This window comes from Hippocampus comes, unplaced genomic scaffold (genome assembly GCF_001891065.2).
Source record: "Hippocampus comes isolate QL1 unplaced genomic scaffold, H_comes_QL1_v1.1 scaffold41, whole genome shotgun sequence".
In the NCBI taxonomy this organism is placed as follows: Eukaryota; Metazoa; Chordata; class Actinopteri; order Syngnathiformes; family Syngnathidae; genus Hippocampus; species Hippocampus comes.
The window spans coordinates 1440340-1464258 of NW_017805153.1; the positions used below are offsets into that span (position 1 = coordinate 1440340).

Here is a 23919-nt window from a genome sequence, read left to right on the forward strand (position 1 = left end):
TAATTGCGGTGTTGGATTGTTACCACCGGAGGACTCAGTGGTTGTGTTCGTTCAACAGGTTTGGCGTGGACTGCCAGACGGTGGAGTCGAGCGCCGACACCGTGGTGCCGGCCTACAGCGAGAGCCGCCGCCACTGCATCTTTCAGTCCGACCTGCTACTCTTCAGCTGCGCCGGCGCCCACCAGTCGCTGAAACGCGTCTGCCCCTGCCGTGACTACATGAAAGGCCAGGTGGCACTGTGCAAAAGCTGCCTATAGCAGCGGCAGCGCGCACCTTTTAAGAGGATGGGCTGCCGTGTCTGATCAAACCCAGCCAGACTCCTCTGAGGGAAGCATTTTGGACGGACCAACACAGAACTGTGTGCGTTCATTATATTTATTGTTTTGTCGACTGCTTAAAGAGAAGCACCGCTGCTGGACTGGACCAGAAGTGATGATACATTACTTGAATCAACAAAGGGAGTCATCTTGGACTTTAAAACCCGCAGCACATATCAGTGAGTGGCGTCCCGTTTTGTCTCCAGGTTCAGCAGAAGCGCAAGCCAACTGTCCCACGCTCGCAGCTGACCCGCTCCCACCCTCTTCAGCGCGTTCCCGCCATCCTTTTCCCTGCTAAATCTGAATCTCTTCTTTCTTTAGGTAGATTTACACTGGAACGCCCCTAATCCCACCACATACACGCGAAACAGATGGCTAGTTTTACACTGTAACAAACTTCTGTACGAAAGTCATGAAAGTAAACTATTGTATAGAGATCTAGATTTTTATTCTGGAGGTAATGATCATTTTCTGAAATGTCTAGTTGCAGATATTTTGCCATAGAAGTCCCCCCTCCCCATTTCACAAATTGCACACTTAATTTAAAGATATCTATTATGTAAGAAAAAATGTAAAGTGGACCGACAGTGTATGCTGAAATACAGGCCAGTAGTTTGTAGGAATGGTTTCACCCATGTCACCCAGCATGAGGAACACCATAGAGTCTAGGGGTAGGGAACTCCAGTTCCTCGAGAGCCATATCCTGCCTGTTTTAGGTCCCTCCCTACTCCCAACACACCTAATTCAATTGTTCAGGCCTCAACAGAGCTTGCTGATGAGCTGATAGTTTGAATCAGTAGGGAGGGACCTAAAACAGGCAGGAGATGGCTCTCGAGGAACTGGAGTTCCCTGCCCCTGCCATAGAGGGCCCCATGTTGTGTCGCTAAAACTGCCATGGTCTCGCCATGTGGCAGGATAAGGATTATTGTCATTTTTTTATGATTCATTCACTCATTCGTGTTTTTTTTTTTTTTGTTTTTTTCTCATCACGTATCCTGTTCAGGGTCACACGGAAGATGGAGTTTATATCTGCGGATTTAGGATATGGTACACTATGGACAGATTTATTCTTATTATTGTCATGTGACATATGTTGTCGTGGTCTGTATCAGTGATACTGCCCAACCAAGGTTAGTAAGAGAATGAATTGTCAGGACATTTTTCTCGGAGACATGAAAACTCTGGAGAAAAGTTTTCTTTATCAACATAGACTAAACCTTGACAACGAAATACCCCCAAATCCTCTGATGCCAACAAAATAATCTTTTTGCTTGCAGATAAGAATTCAAGAAATGGTAAAACTCCAAAACGTGGAAAAAAGTGCACTACATTTGTATTTGCAAACAGGTTTAACAATCTATATTTTAACACTGTACATTGCTTTTATGGGGTTTTAGAGTTTATATTTATGTTACGTTCATCTTTGTTTTTGCTCTTGAACTTTTGTTTCTTTATTTATAAGAGGGCTGTCTTTTATTTATGGAGAGAAATTTGGAAAGATACCAGAACGCGTGCATGTCCTTTCGCGTATGACCACCAGAGGGAGGCATTGTATGTTTTTTTTTTTTTTTTTTTTTTTTTTGCAGTCGCGAGAGGCGCAGTAGTTGGAATATATCAATAACAATGCCCCCCATATGCTTGACATCACTCACGGATAGCAATGGCGGTTTACCTTCATTCTCCTCATCTCTGTCTTTTAAAAAGGACAGTAGAAGCAAATGTGCCTCGTTATACTGCGACAGTCATCGCTGCAGGTTGCACTTGTGAGGACAGAAACGCAGACTGTTATTGCTTCTGTCTTTCTATTCCTTTCCTTCTTAACAGATAAGCGGCATGCAGCTAAGTCGGTGTTTCGGAGAGCATGATGTGCCTTTACGGTACCGCTTCCGTCAAATTGTCACCGGACCCGAAAAAAAGGAAACAACATTCAGTCCAAAATGTATCTGCCATGAACAACTCGAATCTGTTGTTCCGATTTTGTCACCAGATTCTGTTGTTCTGGTTTCCTCTGCTGAATTGAGCGGAATCGCCTTTAATCATATTTTAGTTTAATATATTTTAAATCTGTAAAATATTCATTGTATTTGGTAACTTTGGTGTGTGTGGGAAACTTTGTTGAATGGATTACAGTTTGTTCCAGGTGAGCCCCAGTTATGTGCAGTAATTCACTGACGTCCATGTTTCCAGGTTATTCCCCCCCCCCCGCCATGCCCCCACTACAACAATCTTCACATATTTGACCTTACCTTGAGTAAACTGCTCTCAAGTAAATTGGATGCTATTGGCCTGTAATGAGTAGGATAGAATCTGTTGTTAGCGCAGTGGCACTGGATGACATCTACTTCAGTGCTTTGGAATCCAGTCTTAGCTGACCAGCCCGGACACCTCATGCTAATGTTGACAGTTGAGTGCAGTCGTACAAACTGTGTGAGACAAAATATTGTCACCCGGTTCAGTTGAGTTTGCCTTATACTTTTAACCATGCCTCTTAACAAATGCATGTATATGTCTCTCCATTTACATTTACCACTGTGGCTTAAGTGCAGATCTACCGGTATCTACATTTCACATCTGAAAGGGGAAACTGCAGCAATCAGTTACTCTTTATCACTGTTTTTATGAGATTTGTCAAATGTTCCATTCGAAAAGAACAAAGCAAGAGAAATGTCCTTTTCATTTGAGGAAACAGCTGATCCCAATTTGCGTGGCGCACCGAGTTATTGAAGTGTCGCGTACTGGTCCAGACCGCCCATCCTGTTGGTCATTTGTACAAATGAGCTTCAATGTTTTGTTTATTTTGGGATGCTGTCACAGGTTATCCCGAGCGGCAAAAAGGACAACGTGACTGCATTTTTGTGTTAACATTTCTCAATGAATAAGCGGGCTATGATTTAATTTTTAAATAAACTTTTTTTTTTCAGTGGAAAAAAAAGGCTCCGACTGCTTCAACATTTGACATTACAGCAGAACAGATGATTTTACTGTTGAGACTAAGTTGCAGTGTGTCCGGCAGGTTGGTTGTCATCATACAAAAGTAACTTTTGTGTCTACATTTGGAACATGGGTACAGAACAATACAAATTATTGTCATGCGGTTCCAACAGAATACAATTAGTATCCCAAATATACAGTTGCACACAGATGTGAGGACAAAATACTATTTGAGCTACTTGGATACCATTACTAAAAAAAAAAAATCCTTAGTGATCTTGTTAAATAGATTAACAGCAGAGTGTGTACATTCCGGTACAGTCACATATGCCACCATGAAAATGGAATTCTTTGAAAGTAGCAGACCAGCACAGTTCTTGAGATTCCTGTTGCGGTTTCGCTGCTGCTGCGGGCCGACTCAATCGTGACCTGCTCCGCTGCCACATTGAGGTGGGGGGGAATCAACTTATGACAAGTTTGGCAAAGCGGTTTGTCGACACTCATCCGAGCAGCCTCGTCTCAGTCAGCAACTTAGGGCAAGTCCCCTTGTCCTACTCAAATTTGGAGGCAACCTCAGCAAGATGGTTGATGTACGCTACATTCTAAAACTCCCAACATCCTCACTGCAGTTCAAAGAATGGAATGGCGAGGACGTCGGCATCGGCACACAGATTCTGCAGAGTCTCTGGCAAGTAGGTGGTTGGGGGATGCTGCCTCAACCGTTCCCCTCCCCAGTCCTTTTGCTCCTTGTCCACATCCCCACTGTGAGCCAGCCGGCACGACGTTACTCAAAGCGCTCGTAGTTCCTGGTTTGTCTCACTCGTGGGATCATGTCCAGCAGCAGCCTGCAGATAAAAAGTCAACAAGGTGAAAGCATTTTTTTAAAGGCCTTGCAGAAACCGTGCAAAGGATCTGTCGCTCACTTGACTCCATAGGCAAAGATGATCAGGCCAATGAGGACACCTATTGTCCCGTCCAGGTACCAGATCATGGGCTCATGCTTGAACACCTCCGCGCTGATGAGAATGGAGAAGCCCATGACGCCCCCCACCAGAGAGTTAAAGCCTTAAAAGAGAAACAAGCAGCCGGTTCGCCTTTGCTGTGTCATGACCTGCGTGTCGGCTCTCACGGAGCGTGAATGGCGTACCGTCTGTAATGAGGGCCTGACTCGTGAGCACCTTGCCCAGCATGAACTTGATGGTGGCCAGGAAGATGCAGACCACGCCGCTGACAATGGAGACGCTGAAGAGGAAATCATCCTGGCGAGAAATGGATTCACTCGAGCAGCGCAATCGCAGCATTCCTCGGGGTTCTGAACCGAGTATTCTTTCTTTTATCACAGTTTCAGTCAGATCATTTTGGCCTTCTGGAATAATGCTACTTCATAAATGCATTCCTTTTGTGTAATGGATAATTGAATCTGCATCACCCCAACCCACCTCTTAAGAAACTGATTCCCTGCGCCACTACAATTTGTGTCGGGTGGGATATCATCGGGTGTGCTGTGGGGAAGTTATTCCATTTCAATTGAAAATGATTACTTATTTACTATAAATAATGTATTGTTTGAAACGCCGCTACGGTTCCACATGTGTTGTAATTGTATTACAGAGTGAAGGTTTGTTGACTTTTCTCCCAACAGCGCACCCAATAGTCCATGTAGTTTCCGTCGTCTTTTTAGCATCGGCCTGCATACCCAACCTTGATTTTTGTGCCAGTATGCCAAAAGGTAAGACTGGTTCCATTCTACTGTCATACCATTCTTAAGCCTCATATGAAAGTGGTTTGTTATTGAATTTAGGTAACTTGGTTCCATGATTCTGTGCATGCTACATGCATTGTGTTTGCTTTCCTGATGATTGTTTTGTATCCTGTTAGATTCCAGACCACAGCTGAATAAATGACTCCAAACAGAAGATGGGCTCTGTTTGATCATTTGAACCCATATCTGCATCCACCACTCTGTACCATTCAATTAAATGGAGATGTCTTCTTCCCGTTTTTAGAATACTCTCCATTTTAATATTTTTACTCATCTATTGACGCATAGTGGCAGGCCGAACAATACAACGTTCTTCCACGAGACGGCAGGAGGTACAATTTATCCGCATATGAGCCTGTTGCTATTTATACAATAAAGTCAGTCAAGGCTTCTTGCAAGTACACTATCTCACAAAAATCTGTCATTTTTGTAATTATTTCCTGATATATATGTGTTCATGAGACGGCGCTAAAGAAATAACATTTGGCTCCAATGTTAAATAGTCGGGGCGGGGCTCGAAGAACAGTGTAAGCTGCCCTTTCACAAGAAGTCAACACAAGAATTCATATCTAAACCCATGGTAGAAAGGGTTCTGTCAGTCGTCATCTGTACCTGTGGGTAAAAAACAAAAAACAAAAAAGGACGTTTCGCTTCTCTCACAGAAGCTTCGTCAGCGGTAGACAACCCTGAAGTCTCCGTGAAGACTCCGGGAAATTGCTCTGCGCTAAAAAGCTGAGCGTGGCCTATTTGAGGACTGGGTGGGGATGGTTAGTCACGCCCCTATGGTGAAGAGGCCCATTGATTTCTAAATTCCCTATCGTTGGGTCTTGATTAGGCCTATTGTTTGGGCTAAGGCTGAATAGCTACTTTCAGTGAGCCTGATCAGCATGTCTATGTCCCTTGGTGGTCAACAAGTTATTGTAAATAGGAGACAGGTTAAATCTGATACCTCCTTCACGGTTCAGAGAGGGTGAAAATTTTTAAACAAAAAAACGCTTCCTTTACTCCCCTTTCAAACCATCTCTTTTCTGTTCCTAGGATTTTTACTTGTTCATCTTCAATTGTGTGGTTTGTTTCTTTTAAGTGTGCGTATACTGCACTTTTGTTATCATTGTTTTTCCATTTGTGTTGATAAAGTCTTTTCTTGAGTGTTTGTTTGGTTTCTCCGATGTAATGTTCCTTGCACTCACTTTCTTGGCAACGGATGGAATAAATCAGATTGCATTTTTGGGTGTTGGGAACCCGGTCTTTGGGGTGTACTAGTTTTTGTCTCAATGTGTTTATCGGTTTAAAATAAACAGGAATATCATGTTGTAGAAATATTCTTTGTATTTTCTCTGAATATTTCTACAACATGAAAGAATATTTCGTTGTATTTTCTCTGAATATTTCTACAACATGAAAGAATATTTCTTTGTATTTTCTCTGAATATTTCTACAACATGAAAGAATATTTCTTTGTATTTTCTCTGAATATTTCTACAACATGAAAGAATACGATGGAACTTTCCTGTACGACTGAGAGCCTCCACAAGCATCTAAACCCATGGCAACAAAAGTGAGTACGCCACTGTTAAGATGATTCCTCTCACATCGTTCTAGTGTGTTGCTGCTGTATTGCATTTTGGAATGTGATGCAACAATGTTGCTTTGTATTAAAGTTTTTCTTCCACACTTTTGGAGAGGCCGGTTGTGTGTGGTTATTCCTCCGTCATCATAGCAATAGATCAACGATTTGTTGATCCTGGAAATAGCTGGACGTGATACTACTGCTGCGTTGTACCACTCTGCCAACAGGTTATGGGCCCGGAATCCGAGTGGAGGTGGGACTTAACAGGAAGACTGGGACTTTCCCAACAGAAAGAAGCCACAAGGTACCACAAGTATGTTGAGCATAACGGCAACTTGGAGTTATACTCATACTCAATGTGCAAGCCATTGGCTTACTTGCAGTTAAGCCAATGGCTTGCACATTGAGTCGGCAGCTGACTGAGAAGAGTAGCCACTGGAGTCGACTCCATTTTTGAGGGGGATGAGAAGAACTGCAAACTGTTGGGAGACAAAGTTTTTGGTCACAAAAATAACATGGGCTCAAAGACATGATTTTGTATGACCCTGCTGAAAATGAAGCGGATGACGAGGATGATGGAACAATCGGCATGGAAGCGAAAAACTCCGAAGCACATGTTGAGCTGAGACAATGCAACTGGGTGTTGTAGACTGCTCAGCCGATTGCAAGACTTAAAATGTATAAACAGCCAACCATTCAAAATTACGTTCACATATGCAGACTATTTTATCTTCAACTAACCAAAGATGATAAGAAGGTAAGACTTACTCCAAACAAACAAGCGGCCTCAAAAAAGTGTGCGAAGAGAGCCTGCAAAGTGACCTTTAGCGCATTGAAATTCAACACATTGACACAGTCCAAGCTTGGGTTGGCATTTGGGCCCATGGGAGGGAGAAAAATACTCCCCCTAGGGAAAAAAAAATGTTTGAAGAAGAAACCTTGGACAGAATGTGAATTATGCTTTGACATTTACTTTTGACACTCAAAAGCTCTCAGTGGAATTCAAAATGCTAAATCGAAGGAGCACCAGAAAGTAGGGACTCTATCTGGAGATTTCAGTACCCTGTAGTTTTTAAATCCAAGTGTTCCACAAGCCTATTCGTTTCTGCTCACTGAGTGGAATTCTATGCGACAAATGCAATCACGTTTCCACCCTGATTTCGGAGTTCGACCTTTGTTGCCATTCCTCCCACATCCTCCACTCCCTCTCCGCAGAGACAACCGTGACCCAGCGGCATCAGTGGACGAGCTTTTTGAAGACATCCAAAGGCTCCCAACTCATTCTTCAGCTGCTAGCGATGACACCAGCTCTGCTACTAACGCACCAGCAGGCTGATAATTTGGCTTGAGTTGAGGAGCCAAATGTGCCACAATTTAGTTCATGATCACACTGTGAAAATGCGTTTCTTCTGACACAGAGGCATCTCCCATCACGTAACAGCTGTGTTCTTCTTCGGACCTGCTCTAGAAATCTCGAACAAAGATGTGCAGTACTTATTTCTAAGTGGTAACGCTTCGGTGCGAGATGCGAGGAATGACTGGCCTCCACCCATGCGACCCAAGTCGTAAAATAATCATCAAGCAGATGAGTTAAAAATAGATAGAAAACCAGCAGTATGTTTTCACCCATAATTAATGAGATAACCTGACATACGTTGCATAACACAAGCTCTCCTTCGTCTTCAATTGGGATTGTGCCTTAAGCTAAAATCTCAAGTGGTTGTGCAGTTGCGTGTGTGCTAAGGTTTGCTCTTACCACTTCAGGCAGCAGCTTGGTGGCCAGGTCATGGATTGCCTTACCCAATATGCACAAGGAGGACAAGATGAAAATCACACCCAGGATGACGCAGGCTCTGCGGTGAGAAAGATGCACATGATCTTTTACAGAACCACACATCCAGAAGCATACTGTGAGTAACTGACTCAATAGCTTTTTCTTTTTGTTTTGCAAAAGGGTGATGACAGAGAAATATGATGATAACCATAGAACCAGAAAAAAAAACTGTGGTTAATGTCTTTGGCCTTTCAGTCCATTTTTTTTCTTATTGCATTTTGTTGGAATAAATGTAATTCTGTTATCCCATATTTACTCTCTGTGTAACTTTAAAACCTGTTTCAGAGTGATACCTCGCAAATACCTCATATACAATGGGGTAGGTTGATAATGGTAGACTTGTCGGACCGGGAGAGCTCAGGCTGCTCCTGTTCTAGCTTTTAAGACAATATCTTGTTGTTAAGTGAACGGCTTCTGGTCAAATTAACTGTTGCTTGTGAGAAGATAACATCAACCCCAGGACACTGTGTGAGGGACATCCCAAGCTGTGTCCATGGACCATCAACATCCAGCAGGAGCCGTTTGACGACATCTCAGAAATAAACTGTGTGTTCTCATTGAAACTCTCCTTTACTGAAACTGTTGTGGAATGTGAAAATACTCCCCACTCCCGTTAGAAGATCGTGTATCAGGGACATCCTTCCAATAAATGCAAGGAGACAAACGCGCACTCTTCAGAGTTGCCCCGGAACCTGTAACGGTTTACATTGCAGAGCCAGCTGGAGAGCTGCTTTGAGATTGTGAACCGAGACATGTTTTAGCGCGCTCTCTCTTGCAAGAAAGACAACTATGCCTGCCTCCTGAGTCTTCCTGTTTCTGATGTGTTCTTAGCATCTGATTACCAGCATTAACCTAACACATTTGACAACAGATCCTATTCCAGCTGACTTGGTGCAAGAGGCCAGTGCACCCTGCAACGGACGGCACCCATTAGCAGTTGTATGACAGTTAAGAATTAAGAAAAAAAAACAAAAAGGATTTCCTGTGTGTGTTAATATACTGATAAGTTTTATTGAGGCAAGTTTCTAATGCTGATACAGATTTAAAATTTTTAAAAAGTTGGAAATTAGAGTAAGTTAGAAGTGGACCAGCACACCACAGACCGTGTTCCAACTTGAAATTTGTCTCTCCTTAGGCAGCATGGTCGTGTCGTTTAGCACATATCCATCACAGTTCTGAAGGGGTGAAGTTCTTCCCGTGCTGGTGTTAGCTTCCTCTCTTACGAATAAGAAAACCTTTATTGTCTCACAATGGAGAAATTCACAATCCATAGCACCAAAATTGGAGGGAAGAAAGTAGAAAAAGAAAACATTCAGTATTTGCATGCACAAAATAAAAGTTCAAAAAAATGTTGCAAAATATGCATGGTAGGTTCATTGAAGACTCTATTCGGAGTCACCAATATGGTGCCCAGGTATAGCCCCCAAAGGCCTCATGAGTAGCCTGCGGGCCTGATCTAAAAATAGCTCACCGCTGACAGGACAGTTGTGATTTCCCAGGAATGCTGTGGTAGTGATCATCAATACGAACACTGGATGATACTTATGGAAATGAAATGTTGCACATATACAGTATACATATCAGTATACACATATATATATATATTAGTATGAAAAATCATTAAAATCATGAATTATAACTACAGCTATCAGGATTTTTTTTTTGCCTGATGCCGATATTTGGTGGAGTTAAATTCCAATGGCTGATTGATTTAAAAAAAAAAAAAAAAGCTTACCAGTTAAAGTAACTTTTTTGCTCCCTTAACACTTAACAATAGTACAGATATGAAGTGCAGGCAAAGCATTTGACCGTTTTGAATACTTTTTCCTTTTGTACACAGGTGTCAAAGTCAAGGCCCGTGGGCCAGATCCGGCCCACCACATCACTTTATGTGGCCCGTGAAAGCAAATCATGATCACTGCTAAAATCTGTACCGAACTGGTAAATTGTGACGTGTAATAAATAACGTTGAAATTTTGTTAGCCTCGTTCCACAACAAACAAATGGTTGACTTGAGTGATTTCAAAACTAGTAATCCATCCATGTGTTGTGTACAAGTAATTATACCCCGAGAAACATTTATTCGGTTTCACTTCCGTAACGGTCCTCCGAGGGAAGACGTAACTCCAAAGTGGCCCGCGACAAAAAAATGAGTTTGACACCCCTGATTTAGTATTTAACTTAACAATTGAGAAGAAAAGCCCCAAAAATCTACTAATGATTCTGCCTATTTTCACCTTTTTAAAGAGTTTGTACCGTCCGACTAAATAGGTCAGACCCTAACAATACCATTATTCAAAGCTGAACATTTCTTCTTTTAGAAATGTGTATCAAACTGGTAGGAGAGGTAGCCCTTGGCATTAATTCCTTTCCAAGAAGTAGCTCTCGGCTTCACAGAGGTTGGTGACGCCTGCTCTATGCTGTCTGCAGGTTGGTATATAAGTGTGTTTGTCTAAATCTACCTGTGAATGGCTGGCGACCTTTTTTCTTCATGTGCGGCATCAGCCATACCATCACACTGTCGATGACCTTCTGAAGGGCAATATAAGTGTGATGATGTTATTGATATAATATGATGAGCTGTGAGCATATTTACTCCATGAGATGATGTGGAAATGTGCGAAACTGCAGCCAATCAGAGTCCAGATTTTCCTTCTAACTTTGGTTTGCAATTTGATATATAAACTGATTCTGCCGATAAATGAAAGAAGAATCAGTAAACAGAAAATAATAGTCACAAAGACCGAATGTGTAGCTAAACTTAACTTAAAAATCATTACGTGTACATTTTACGGTGATTATGCCCGAGGGGTGCATTTCTAGTGTTTCACTGCATTATTTATTATTGCTCTAAATTTGTTGTAGCCTGCTGTGGAATAAAAATATTTGAATTGACTGAAAGAAATGCATGTTAACATATTGAAGTACTCTGTCATTATCTTTGTTGTCTGTCCCAATCCTTTAAAACTGGCACTTTAAAAGCAATGTAAATAAATAAATAAATAAATGTATAGCCCCGCCAGCAACCAACCCCCATCAGCAAATGGATGCCGGTCCGCGAAAAGCATGTACTTGTCCACATGATGCAAAAAAGGTTGACGAACACTTAACCTTGAAGCTTTCAGCAAATCGGCTCTAAATATCACATCTAACCACTGAAAGAACTTTGAACAACATAACTGATTACTGCATGCACAAAGGCTGTCATTTCACATGTGCTCATGTACAGTGCATCTGGGTTTTGAGTGGATGCAGTAACCTCGGATGTGAATGGTTGGGGGCCCCTACTTGAGCTGTCACCTTACTGTGATGGATGGGTTTTTGTGTACCAATTAGAGGATGAGATGGGAGTAGATTTTGACTCCCGTCCCATTCCACTCCCACAGACAAAAACCCGAACCATCCTGGCACAAACCATAGTAAAAAAATATATTATTATTATTATTATTATTATTATTATTATTAATCCTATCCTGTCCTGTCCCGCTGAAAACTACTCCCATCCCACTCCTGTTCCGAATGACTCCCATTCCCGTACCGCTCCCATTTTGGTGGTCAGCTACATTAACCCCCCTTCCATGTGGACTCGCAGAGTTTTTTTTCCCTCTTCTACTGGATATTCCCTCTTCCCGTTTTCCGTCATGCTCCTGTGAACTTTTTATCCTGTACTGTCCCATGATTGAAGGTGAAGTTGATTCTCATCTCGCATGAATCTCATGGGATTTCCATGAGCTGCAGGATTCCGGAAAAAATGTCAGCCTCTTGTCCCAATGATCCTTGGAGCTGAGATATTGGCAAACAGGACCGAGGGGAGGTACCAAGCTAAACACGGCTCAAAGACCCCCAAGATCCATCCATCCATCCATCCTCACGAGGGTCGCGGGCATGGTGGAGCCCATCCCAGCTGTATTCAGGAAGTCGGTGGAATACACCCTGAACTGGTTGCCAGCCAATCGCAGGGCACACAGAGACAAACAACCATTTACGAGCACAATCACCCTTACTGTTGGGACAATTTCGAGTGTTCCATATCTTTAATTTTAGAGAATTTCAATATGCAGTCAAGGGATTGAGGACGTCCGTTTTGGTGATCCAAGTCGTACAGCTCTGCTTTTTGCAAATGTGGTTCTGTTGGCTCCACCAATATGTAATCTTGCACTCTCACTGGAGTGGATCACAGCTGAGAGTGAAGTGGTTGGGATGAAAATTAGCACCTCAGACTCTGAGACTATAGTAGTCAGTCTGAAAAATGTGGACTGTCCTCTCCAGTTTAGGGATGAGACCCTGCCCCAGGAGAAGGTGTTTTTAAGTATGTTGAGTAATGATGGCAAAACGAAACTTCAAGATGCTTCATGCACCAACTGTTGTGTATATTGACTCCTCTACATGGCACTGTCTGTTCAACATAAGTCGAAAAGCACACTGACTTGCTATTTCTTAAACCTCTTTCTTTAAACCAACAGTGCCATCGAAGTGTCTTGAAGCTTCATTTTCCCATCACTAATCTTGGGAACTTTTTCAAGAGTTAGGGGAGAATGGAGCCGCTGATCGACAAGCGAATGGGTGCAGCATCTGCAGTGTTCTCTGTTTCTATGTCAATCGTGGTGAAGAAGGAGCTGAACCAAAAAGTGAACCTCTTGATTTACCAGTCGTCTACGCTCACCCATCATCACAAGCTGTAGATTTTGTCAGAAAGAGCAAGATCCAAGAAGACAATTGCTGAAATGGATTTCCTCACCAGGATGTCTGGCCTCTCCCTCAGAAATAGGGTCAGATGCTCAGTGACCCAAGAGGGGCTCAGAGCTGCTGCTCGTCCATACTGAGAAGAGTCAGATGAGGTGCAAGGAACAAGATGGATGATTGGATGGATGACAGTAACAGCCAGCATCACACCGGTTACTGCAGCAGGAAATGCAGTGGATGCACATCTGAGACATCTCCTTGGTAGACGCTCTGTTCCCGTCACGTTGGCTAAATATCTTGAGCGTGTTACCTTGGCAACCAGTTATTATTCAGCTCCTCCACTGTGACTTTGTGAACATGGCAGATGATGGTAATTGTGAAGGGAGGATCTCTAGTGCTAGCAACTCTATTTCCTAAGTTGACAAGTCATGAAAGCAACCATTAACATGAAGTATGTCATTTGGTGTGGGCTACAATATGTATGTTAATTAAGGGGGCGAGATCGACATGCATTTTATTTTTCTGTCGCATTTGTGAGCCGGATCTCATTTACAGTAACTGTAGGAATTAACAAATGCTTCTCAGGCACTTTCTTGAAAAACATGTTTCTATTTTGGTAGAATGTCTGTCTGTCTGTGTTTTACACACACGCACACATGCATGCACATGCACACGCACACACAACCAGGTGGTGATAAGATGCAAGCTGCTCATCTATAATTAGTCCCAATGGGCCAAGGCAGAGCCCACATGATTGAACGGACAGACTAGGGTAAACTCCTCTCCATCATTAGGATTATGTTCCAGACCCACCCCCGTTGTCAGTGAAATACACAATGTAAATGTGGATCTCACCGCAGGTAATTGCTTTTTGCAGCCCAGCTACATGGACCCTGTTACTCTGAACCAGTTTTCTTTTACATATTTGTTTAACAAATCAGTGTTAAAAATGTAACAGTGATTTGTTCAAACCATTTTTTTTTGGTAAATTACTGTTTTCATTTATTTATTTTAATGTCTTAGATGCAATACAAGTTAACTGATACAGAAAAAATAAGTTTATTCAAGATTTGTTAAACTTGTTTTTAGAAACCCAAAAAGTACCAATATGAATACCATAAAAGTAATGGATCGATAAGCAGTATTGTGAGAAATAGTTAAAATCTTAACGATCCTATCCCTATACATGATGCTGTGTCAGCTCCACAGTGGCTGAAAGTGGAATTACACTCCAAAGTAAACAACATATTTTGGGTTACAACTGGATCAAAAACATTTGCGAAATAGCCGGACTGCGAATCTGGAACCCGCGATGAAGTGAAGTTTACACAACACACAGGACTCACATGTATTCCCGATGAGCAGAGTGGACGGCGGCAGCATTGCTGTAACGCCACAGCACAATAAATGAGGAGAGGACATCCAGCGTGGCGTCAAACTGAAGACACACAAATGACATTTAAGAATATTTGTGTAGATTTCACACGCATTTAAACAAGTGAATTCCACTTACAGCAAATCCAAAAGCAGAAGCGCTGTGTCGCATGATGGAGACAGCTGGAAAACAGAAGAATGGAATGAAATACACAACATTGTGGAGTAGTTTTTAGGGTTTGAATTACCTGTCTGCAGTAGTTATTATGAACAAGCAAATGAGTCGGACACACACATTTATAGGGATAATGAAGGACGGTGGTGGTGGTGGTGGCTTTCTAGACAAGTCGTGCATGGGCAAAGAGAGAATATCATTTTACATCAGGGGTGCCCAATACGTCGATCGCGATCAACCAGTAGCCCGCGGCCTGGTCCCAAGTCAATCGTGAGGGGAGTAGGGGGAAAGGGGGGGAGAAGGATTTGTGTAATTATGTGTGTGTTCATATATTTTTGGGTTATTGTACACTGCACCCTATCAGTTTCACTTTGACCCCAAAAAATATTTTCAAAATAAAATAAAGCCAGTCACCTTTTACCTACAGTGGCGCATGATCTGCATCACTGGAAGTTGTTAGCGGTCAGAAGTCTGCAATTGCAGCTTGGGATCACAGCTGTTGCGCTATATGTTTTATTGTCATTATTCTCATTCAGAGTTTGTTTCATGTACAATTCACCGATGGCACAGGCAAAGAATGGGAGTCTGGAGCACCAGGAGTAGCACTTTAAAACGGTACACGTACGTACAATAGTTTCTACACTTAACACGCTGCAAAAGTGCGTCTCGTACCTCTGCGTCAGGTCCCTATTGGCAGTAGCTTGTGATTTCCTTTTCACAAACTCTCACACTCTTGCATCTACTTTATTTTTCTCTTTCGTTCATGTTAGGTACCTGCATGGCTGTTGGTCATCATGGCATACATGTGTGAATGCGTACATGAGTGTGCAAGCGCGTGCATGTGTATGCATGCACATACGGGAATGGGTCGATCCGGGGAGTGGATCTTTGGTCAAAAAAGGTTAGGCACCCCTGTTCTACATTGACCAAGAAGAAGTCTGAACTGAAAAAAAAAAAAATCTATCTAAATGAGCCAATGACTGTCTTATTTAATCTCGCTAGTTTTTGCTCTGTTTGGCTACATATTGGATTCCCAGGGTCTCACCACCTGTGGGAATGCCCAAGAGTGTCAGTGCAGTGCCAGCCAGGCTGTGGCTAGTACCCGGCTACAGAAACTGTCTCTAGCGACATGGATATCACCTCTCTGGCAAGGTTCTAATGAGATAAAGTTGGGTTTACTTTCGACAAATGGATTGGACTGTCAAACCGGTCCTCTTGAGAGGGGTTGGACTCTGGGCTAGCCTCTAGCGAGAGGCACTGAGGAGGTGTGGGTATATATGGAGGATGCCCCCCAACACCCCCACCCCAAATCTCAACCCAGAATGGTGCTTTTCTTTATTGGATTTACTGTATATACTCTTCATAATTTATAAGAAAGATGAGACACCATAAGAACACCATATACAAGCATAAGGGTGTCAATATATGTACTTGTACCAGGACACCGTTAGGCAACAGTTTGATGATCTACTCTGTGATGGTTTCATCAGACTTGCGGCTACATCTCCTGAACAAGAGAGGGACGGAGTTGTCAATTGAGCACCACGTGGTAGCGTCTTGGCTATAATAGTGAGGAAGGCTACTTGACCGATTTGGCAGACCAAAAGATAACGTGAGGGCCTGCTGGGAACGCCTGGCAGAAAAAGTTTTAACTCCCGCCCATTTGACCACAACCCAGTTGAAAGCAGGGGACATTGACATGTTCCGTGCTTCTTGTTGATGTGACTACCCAGAGGTGTGGCCGCAGGGTGGTCGCTGTCTGTCGTTGCGGTAACCCCTGAATCGTTGGTGGAGATAGCCTGTGAGTGATGCTGTCAAGTCATAGGAGGAGTCCTGACAGGCTTTTTTAGCCTGTGGGACTCCAGAGGCAGTTAACGGGTACCAAGAGGAAAGCAGTTTTGATGGTCACTGAGGCAAATTCTCAGGCGTAGGAGGAGTTCAGTGATACCATAAATAATGATTCACAAATGGCTTGAGGAAAGTACAGTCCACGATCAGGCATCTCAGGAGGGGGAAGCAGTGCACCAGCAACACGATGTAAAATGGGGATGGAACACGACTCACCTCGATGGATGACTGGATGAATTTCTGTATCAGTTTAATGTGCAGGATAAACAAGTGCTCGCGTGCTGTCTGTTTTGTTTTAAAACTATTTTATAGTTAGATCCTGCTGCAAACCTGCTCTAAAATGCATTGGAACGGTCTGTTCTGCCCAGTGGTTTTCATGAATCACAGTGAACGGTAAATACTGCTGCATGTGGTTGTTCACACCTGCAATGGAGTCAGAGGGAAGAGGAGACAAAAGAGGAAGCAAGATGCAAATGGGAAGTGGGGAGGGTTCTTCTCCTCCCTGGTTTATTTTTAGTGAGAGTCTCTGGGGGGGCTGACAACCCCTCCTCAGCTACGCATGCAAAGCGCTCCCTTTCCTTTCATGCCACTTGTGCTGGAAAAATAGAAAAATCCTCCATTTCCTCCTCCTCTTTCATCATCTTACTCTAGTATAGCCTTTCCACTTGTGTTTCATCATACATTGAACACGATCGTGGAGGTTTCTATCACACCATTCGTGGCAGTATGACCAACCCGCTTGGCTATTTGTAATCAAGGTGTTGAGGAAAAAGAACTGTAGTGCACAACCTCGTGTCAATGATACTGCCACGCTGTTGTGCTGTGCACTACAGAGTAGTAAATTGCAAAGTACAATCGCAGTGTGAATTAAAAAAATGAAAATTATCTTTTTGATGCAGGTCTTGTTTGGGTGCGATGAAAAGCAGCACACAATTAATTGATGATTACTTGGTAATATACATTGAAAAAAACGAGCTGTTAACATGGTAGCATAGACCAAGTATGAATGGGCGGGGATGGGTTGCAAGGTGTCATATTTCTAAAACAAACAGGGAGAAAGTCTCCTGCTCATTAAGATTGCTGCTACAGTTTGCATGTGAAGGACATTGAACAATGCCTAAGACAGTGGCGAGCAAAGTAAGGCCCGTTGGTCGCACACGTCCCGCTTCAGTATTTACATTATTAATATAATAGTTAATATTAATAGTCCTGTAATTTTGTTCTTGAATTAATTCCAGATTTCTGTCACCTTAACATTGGTTGATTTTATTGTATATTCATTTTATTATTAGGTATATGCATGAATCGGTGCTGACTCGACTGCCGAATCAGAATTTTCCGATGAGAGTCAGAACGGGTGACCCCAAAACAAATGTCAATGTCATTTCTCTTTTCCCTATTCCCTGCCCTCCAATGTCATCTCTGTTATTACCTTCACAGGCCCCCCAGACCATAGAAAACTGCAGAACATGAAAAGGTTGCTGCAGTATGTCGGGAGTGCATGTTGTGTGTGAAAGCAGGCTGCGTTGAAACAAGCACTAAATTCCCCCTGTTAAGAAGTCAGTCAATGAAGGCCAGCTAAGCAGTGTATCGACGCCTTTGTTTACTCGCTGTTGGCCTCTCACACCGTACTAGCAAGGGAGTTTGCCAATTTCGACGGTGGACGGGGCACCAAAATACCCAGGTTAGCTCAGCTATGAGTAAATAAAGGCAGACTTTGCGTGCGATCCTGAGGTGCTGTAATTCATTTTGTTGTAATTAACTGATTTCATAAGTACTTTGAATGGTGCGAGGTGTCCGCGCCGCCATCAAAAGAAAAGTTAACAAAAATGATGGTGACTTATGTTAAATAAGATTTTAAAAATCTAGTAAGATACATCATACACATTTTTTCTTTTTTCTTTTTTTTTTACCCTGGTCCAATCTGTCTGATTTTAAAAATCAAATGTGATCCCTGGACACCAAGTTTTGCCCATCCCTTGGCGAAGGCAGAACACTTGTGCCTGAACTGTCATTAGCTGCAGATAGGATTCAGATAGGTCGATCTCTTCCTCCTCACTTCATGGTTCCTGATTCCTTCATTAGGAGCCGAGAGGAGGAATAGCATAAAAAAAGTCGACAAGCTGAGCCTACCAGTCGTTAATTGGCTCCTACTGCATGCTTGTCACATTTGACAAGCGCGTGTGCTCATTTTAAAATACTGCTAAAACTCTTGTGCTGCCGAGGTGTTTTAACCAACACAGACCTAAATTTTAGCTCATCGCACCCCACTCGCTCAAATTCTGTCAAAGAGTAGCAACAACAGGAGTGCAGGAGCTGGAAATGATATTCTAGGTGTCCGTGGAAATGCCAAGGGGAGATACAGCACGCGAGTGTGATAAAGTAAACAAGGCACTGCTGCACATGACAAGTTTCACACGCACGAGCACTGCAATGCTAATGTTTGACACAGAACGGATCTGTCAGGGAATGGCAGCAGATGGTGATCTAGGCTCTACATCAAAACTGGCTACGGTTAGATGATGCCATTGCATTTAATGACACTGTGTTAACAAGTCCGAATTCATAATATTACACATGAAACAGCTCAGCTTGAAGCGGAGAGGTCTGTCTCCTTTAAGACATCAATGCATGCCACGCACAGCTCCACTCGTCTAACATTCACATGACACGTAGGCCAAATATGAGCCCGGCTAGCCTGCCACTGCAGCAACCGTATCAGAAAAGGAAGGGGACAGCGTGGTGTTCAACAACATGAACAGGACTCATTTTGAACCTGTTTAAACTCCAATGATTGAAGGTACAGAGTGTAACCCCGTTAAAATAACGACTGAATTTTAAACTCAAATCATGTTCTAAATGTCAAAAGGGCCCATAATGGTCTTACGGTGACAGCACTCTTGCAGTTTAAGAAATTAAAAGATGGTAAGGTCCGGTCATCCTCACATTACGTTGTTAAAATTGCACTACAGATATTGCAACAACTGGGATTAAAAAAAAAAAAAATTATACAAAAACATCAGTTGGGAAATATATGACCTAATTTTAATATATTATCTGCCAATAAGACAGAAAAACAAAATTGACTTGCTAAGATTCCTCAAAACAAGTAAACAAAGGTGGCCTTAAAAAAAAATAAAAATTTAAAAAAAACCCTCCCCCGATGTCTTAAAACGAACGCATTTTATATGGCATACCAGAGGAGGGGTCTCGAGGATGATCATTTGTTTGTGCCTTGACCTCAGACATGACGACTTGCTTGTTGCTCATTTTAAACATTAAATATGAAATTAACTTGTTAATGTTGCTGTAGCGAGCGCAAACAAAAAATGACACTTGTCACGATCGAAGGATTCGCCTGTCAATCGTGAAATGAATGATTGGAGCACTGGCTTACCAATCAGTTAAATGCTCGTGATTCAGAGATACGCCTTGCCATGTCAGACAGGTGGCTCAATATTGTCTCGTTGGTATGCTGTTGTGCTTGACAAACCTTGGCTCGTAAAACGACACTGCGTTTTCTGAAATGGCGAACAGCTGGTTGTAATTTTTTTTTCACGGACAACAGACCGCTCGCCTCAACATCTACCTTTGTTTTTCATTTGAAGACCCTTTGTGTCCAGTAAATAGTTGTACATTTATAGCCTGTTCTTAAGCTCAGTAAAAATGTTTTTAGTAACATCACCTCATGAAATGGATCACATAAGTTGTTATCCTTGGACCAACTTTATCTGAGGGGTCGGTGGGTGGGGGGGGAAGGATCAGGACCATTACTGGTACTTTATAGGAAAACACGATAGTGACATGAACACGGCTCGCTGAGGCTTGGCGTGAACAGTTGGCCCATCTGTGTTGTAGCACACATCATCTCAGTGGTTGCCAAGTTTCTCTAATATACACATCAGTGCATTCCTGTACTACAACATACACCAATTTTTATTTTTACTAGGTATGGGGTGTCTGGTCTTTCGGGCGTTTGGGCTTAAGCACATTTAATTACGGTAGATTTGTAAAATGTATAATATTGCTGAAATTAAAATGACAACCATTATTAAAAGATTTGACCCACTAGTTCTTGAGTTTCAAACCTGCTGTCGCTTAACCTGTTTGACCTTCAAAATGGCAGCTGAACAAATAGCAGTTCAAATGATGGGTATCTATGTGATTGTTGTTCTCTCTTTATGAAAAACCGATACTGCAGGCATTAATTAGCTGACTGGACTTGACTTGTCCAAGACAAAAAAAAAGACTTTCTGGAGACTTGAAGGTTACGACTTGTGAGTTGATCCCATCTCTACTACATAAACCTGTAGAATTTTGCCATTTCATGTCGATAAACAGGCGACACAGTGAACGACTGGTTAGCACATCCACATTACAGGGCAGAGGTCACGGGTTCAAATCCAGGCTCCGGTCTTCCTGTGTGAAGTCAATTGATCACTTTACATTGGCCTTAGGTGCGATTGTGAGTTTAAATGTTTTTTTGTCTATGTGTGCCCTGCGATTGGCTGCAGGCAACCTGTTCAGGGCTTACCCCGACGACTACCCGAAGACCACTGGGATAGGCTCCAGCATGCCCGCCACCCTCGTGAGGATAAGCGATTCAGATACTAGATGGATGGATGTTGCTAGACTTCCTCATAACCAGCAATAAAATCCCAATACAAACTTATAAAACCCAATTGAAATTTTCTAGGGCAAATAAATATTTGTTGGAAATGAAATGCTCTCCCACAAAAAAAAAAAACTGCCTGCTTCGATAAATTTTAGATTACCGGTGTCAAACTCAAGGCCTGGGGGCCAGATCTGGCCGACCACATCATTTTATGTGGCCCGCCAAAGCAGCTCCAACATGTCAACTTCCATGATCCTTTCTAAAATGTCTACCAAAATTTTAAATTCTCATATGGAATAAATAAGAGATATATTCTAAGCATTTTATTGTGACCAAACCCCTCATGATAGTAACTTAAATAGTTAAATCAACAGTTATTCTTGACTTCTTTATATGGTTTCAGTCATAACAGCCTCCAAGTGAAACGGTAACTAAAATGTGGCCCGCGCCAAAAATGAGTTTGACACCGTTTTAGATATTTCATTTGAGTTTGATTGTATATTTTGCAGTGTGAGACATAACTGTGTGTCAGCAGATCCTATCGTTTTAAGATCATCATTCATTGTCATCTAATGCTTCGTTCTTGTCCAAGCATACATTACTAATTTGAGAAACTGCTCAGCTTCCCAATTTTGGTTTCTTTCTTCACTTATTTTTTTAACAGTTCTACACTCCACAAAGGTCAGCACTGTATTATGTGCTACTCTAGTCATTATTCATAGTACAAGTAGTATGCATAGTACTGAAGACAGAATGAATGGGTGTGCAGTATATTTCAATCAAAAACCTCATTCATTATGGTAGTACTCCATTACCACTAGTAGAGCTGCTCAACATTATTCCAAAATGTATTTCTCATATTTTTTTTACCATTTTCAAGAGGGTCAAAATATTAGAGAACAGTTGTCGGTGACATGCAGTGGTGTTTTACACCACTGCAAACGACAACCGTAATACAGAGCAATAAACGTATTGTAAAATGAGACCATGTCTTCACAGTGTCACTCAAACTGAACAGCATTTTCTTTGAATACACAGTATAATGCAGCTCTTGAATTGGATCTCGTTAATTTGCAGTTAAAACATTTCGAAGGCCAGTCACTTACTGAAGGCGGCAATCGCCAGGATGATCGTGGCTCCGATGGACGCCCAAGAAACCCACAGGGCCTTTTTGCGGTAGCTTTGTGCTTCGTGTGGTTTCAGGCGCATGCTGCTCTCCAAAAGACCTGCAGGCATGAAAACGGGGCACTGTGAGTTTCGCATCACGCTGCTGGTAACTTTGTATCTTACAGTTCATCGATGTAGCCAAGTCAGAAAGGAAGCATGTATGAGGGACAGCAAATTGTCAAGCTTTTTGGCCGATGTCAACCTACGTGGGGGGAGTACAGCATAGATGATTTTGAAGATTTGCTATGGAAAAGAAGGAGCACAGGCCAGCTTATGGCTGCTTTATGATCGTGACTTGTGACTTTAAATAAATAAAAACTTTCAAAAAGCAGATGAAAGGTAAAGATTATTACAATGTCAAAATAATTATGATTATGCTTTCTTTGTTTAAAACTGTCTACATGGTATGCAGGGCCCCTCGAATAGAATGTGAAATAACTGAAATGATAAACTACATAATGTTGCAGTGCCTGCGACTTTTTTCTACGATGTACAGTGAGAGTTTAGGTGTAGCTATTTAACTTTTAAACAATCTTTGTGTTTGATTTTTTTTTTGTTATAACTCTGTTTTCAACCACTTATTAAGATTTTGATTGAACCACATAGGCTAAGTTCAGCCCATCCCGCTGATATTCAAGCGAATTAATTGATATTCAAACTATGCATATGCACTGCTTTACAATAAAGATGCGTTTCTTTCCAAAGATGCTCTCTGCCTAAAAGTGTCAAGACTTTTCCTTGGCATTTGGCACAGAATGGCCTTTACGCACCACGGCGTGTACCGCCCAGTGTCAACTTTACCTCCGTCCTCGATGCTCTCGGTAATCCTCATCTCCTGGTCCATCTTGATCAGCTCTCCCTGACTGCCGTTGCTGGCCTGATGACGCGGATGGTCTTCTCGCTGCTTGGGAGAGTCCGCCTGCTCGCACTGACCGTTTCCCCCCGTGGGCTGCCTTGCTGCAGTCGAGTCTGGGTCGGCGGGCGGGTCCGGTAGTTTGTTGTCCGTCATGTCCGCGCGCTGCCTTGCGGACTCCTATGAGGCGCTCGGAAAATGTCACACCCGCGTGAGAGGTGCGGACGAAGGCAGGCCGGGAGGCACGGGGAGGAGAAGAGAGAGGAGTGGGCTGGCGAGACTCCCGCTTTACTTGGGCCACATTTTCACTCGCTAGAATTAATTCGCAGTGCACTTCTCACAGCATGAGAACTATCGAACAAGACGTTCCCATTCGAAAGACGGAATGATCAAATGTCTCCTGTTGGACATTTACATCAAAAAAATCAAGTGCAGGATCATTAATACTTATCCACAAGTATCCCGCCGGGTTTCCTCCCCTACTTATGTAAGTCACGGATATCCAAACTCGGTCCTCGCGGTGCGACGTCCTGCATGTTTTCCATCTTTTCCTCCTGAAAACACACCTGATCCAAATGATCAGCTCATCAGCAAGCTCTGAGGAAGCAAGACACAGCTTCTGATCATTTCAATCAGGTGTGTAGCTGCAGGGAGAGATGGAAAACAGGCAGGACATTTGGCTCTTGAGGACCGAGTTTGGACACCCCTGATGTACAGTGTAGGCCAGGGGTCCCCAACCGCCGGTCCGCGGACCGGTACCGGTCCGCCGGGCATTTGGTACCGGGCCGCA

The 23919-nt window shown here is 42.7% G+C and overlaps 2 protein-coding genes across 2 annotated transcripts in view; one reads left to right on the plus strand and one right to left on the minus strand.

Moving 5' to 3' along the window:
* mgat5 (alpha-1,6-mannosylglycoprotein 6-beta-N-acetylglucosaminyltransferase) overlaps positions 1-869 on the plus strand; it is a 65677-nt gene extending 64808 nt beyond the window's left edge. The window contains exon 16 of the mRNA XM_019868490.1: positions 59-869. Within this exon, the coding sequence (XP_019724049.1) occupies positions 59-257 (199 nt within the window). The 3' untranslated portion in view covers positions 258-869. The remainder of the gene's footprint in view (positions 1-58) is intronic.
* A 2298-nt stretch (positions 870-3167) lies between these two features.
* tmem163b (transmembrane protein 163b) lies at positions 3168-23654 on the minus strand. The gene is made up of 8 exons (XM_019868488.1): positions 23078-23654; positions 22216-22335; positions 14611-14654; positions 14444-14535; positions 8337-8433; positions 4396-4507; positions 4172-4313; positions 3168-4093 (listed from the first exon to the last, which is right to left on the minus strand). The coding sequence occupies exons 1-8, from the start codon at positions 23283-23285 to the stop codon at positions 4033-4035; spliced, it is 876 nt and encodes a 291-aa protein (XP_019724047.1). The 5' UTR covers positions 23286-23654; the 3' UTR covers positions 3168-4032.
* Positions 23655-23919: the final 265 nt, after the last annotated feature.

Bases quoted from the DNA above. Each gene is read 5' to 3' on its own strand.
- tmem163b (XM_019868488.1), bottom strand. From the start codon at position 23,285: ATGACGGACAACAAACTACCGGACCCGCCCGCCGACCCAGACTCGACT. The intron at 14,536-14,610 runs GTAAGTGGAATT...GTGTGTCTTCAG, and splicing joins CTTCTGCTTTTGGATTTGCT to TTTGACGCCACGCTGGATGT. The intron at 8,434-14,443 runs GTGAGTCCTGTG...TTCTCACCGCAG, and splicing joins TCTGCTCATCGGGAATACAT to AGCCTGCGTCATCCTGGGTG.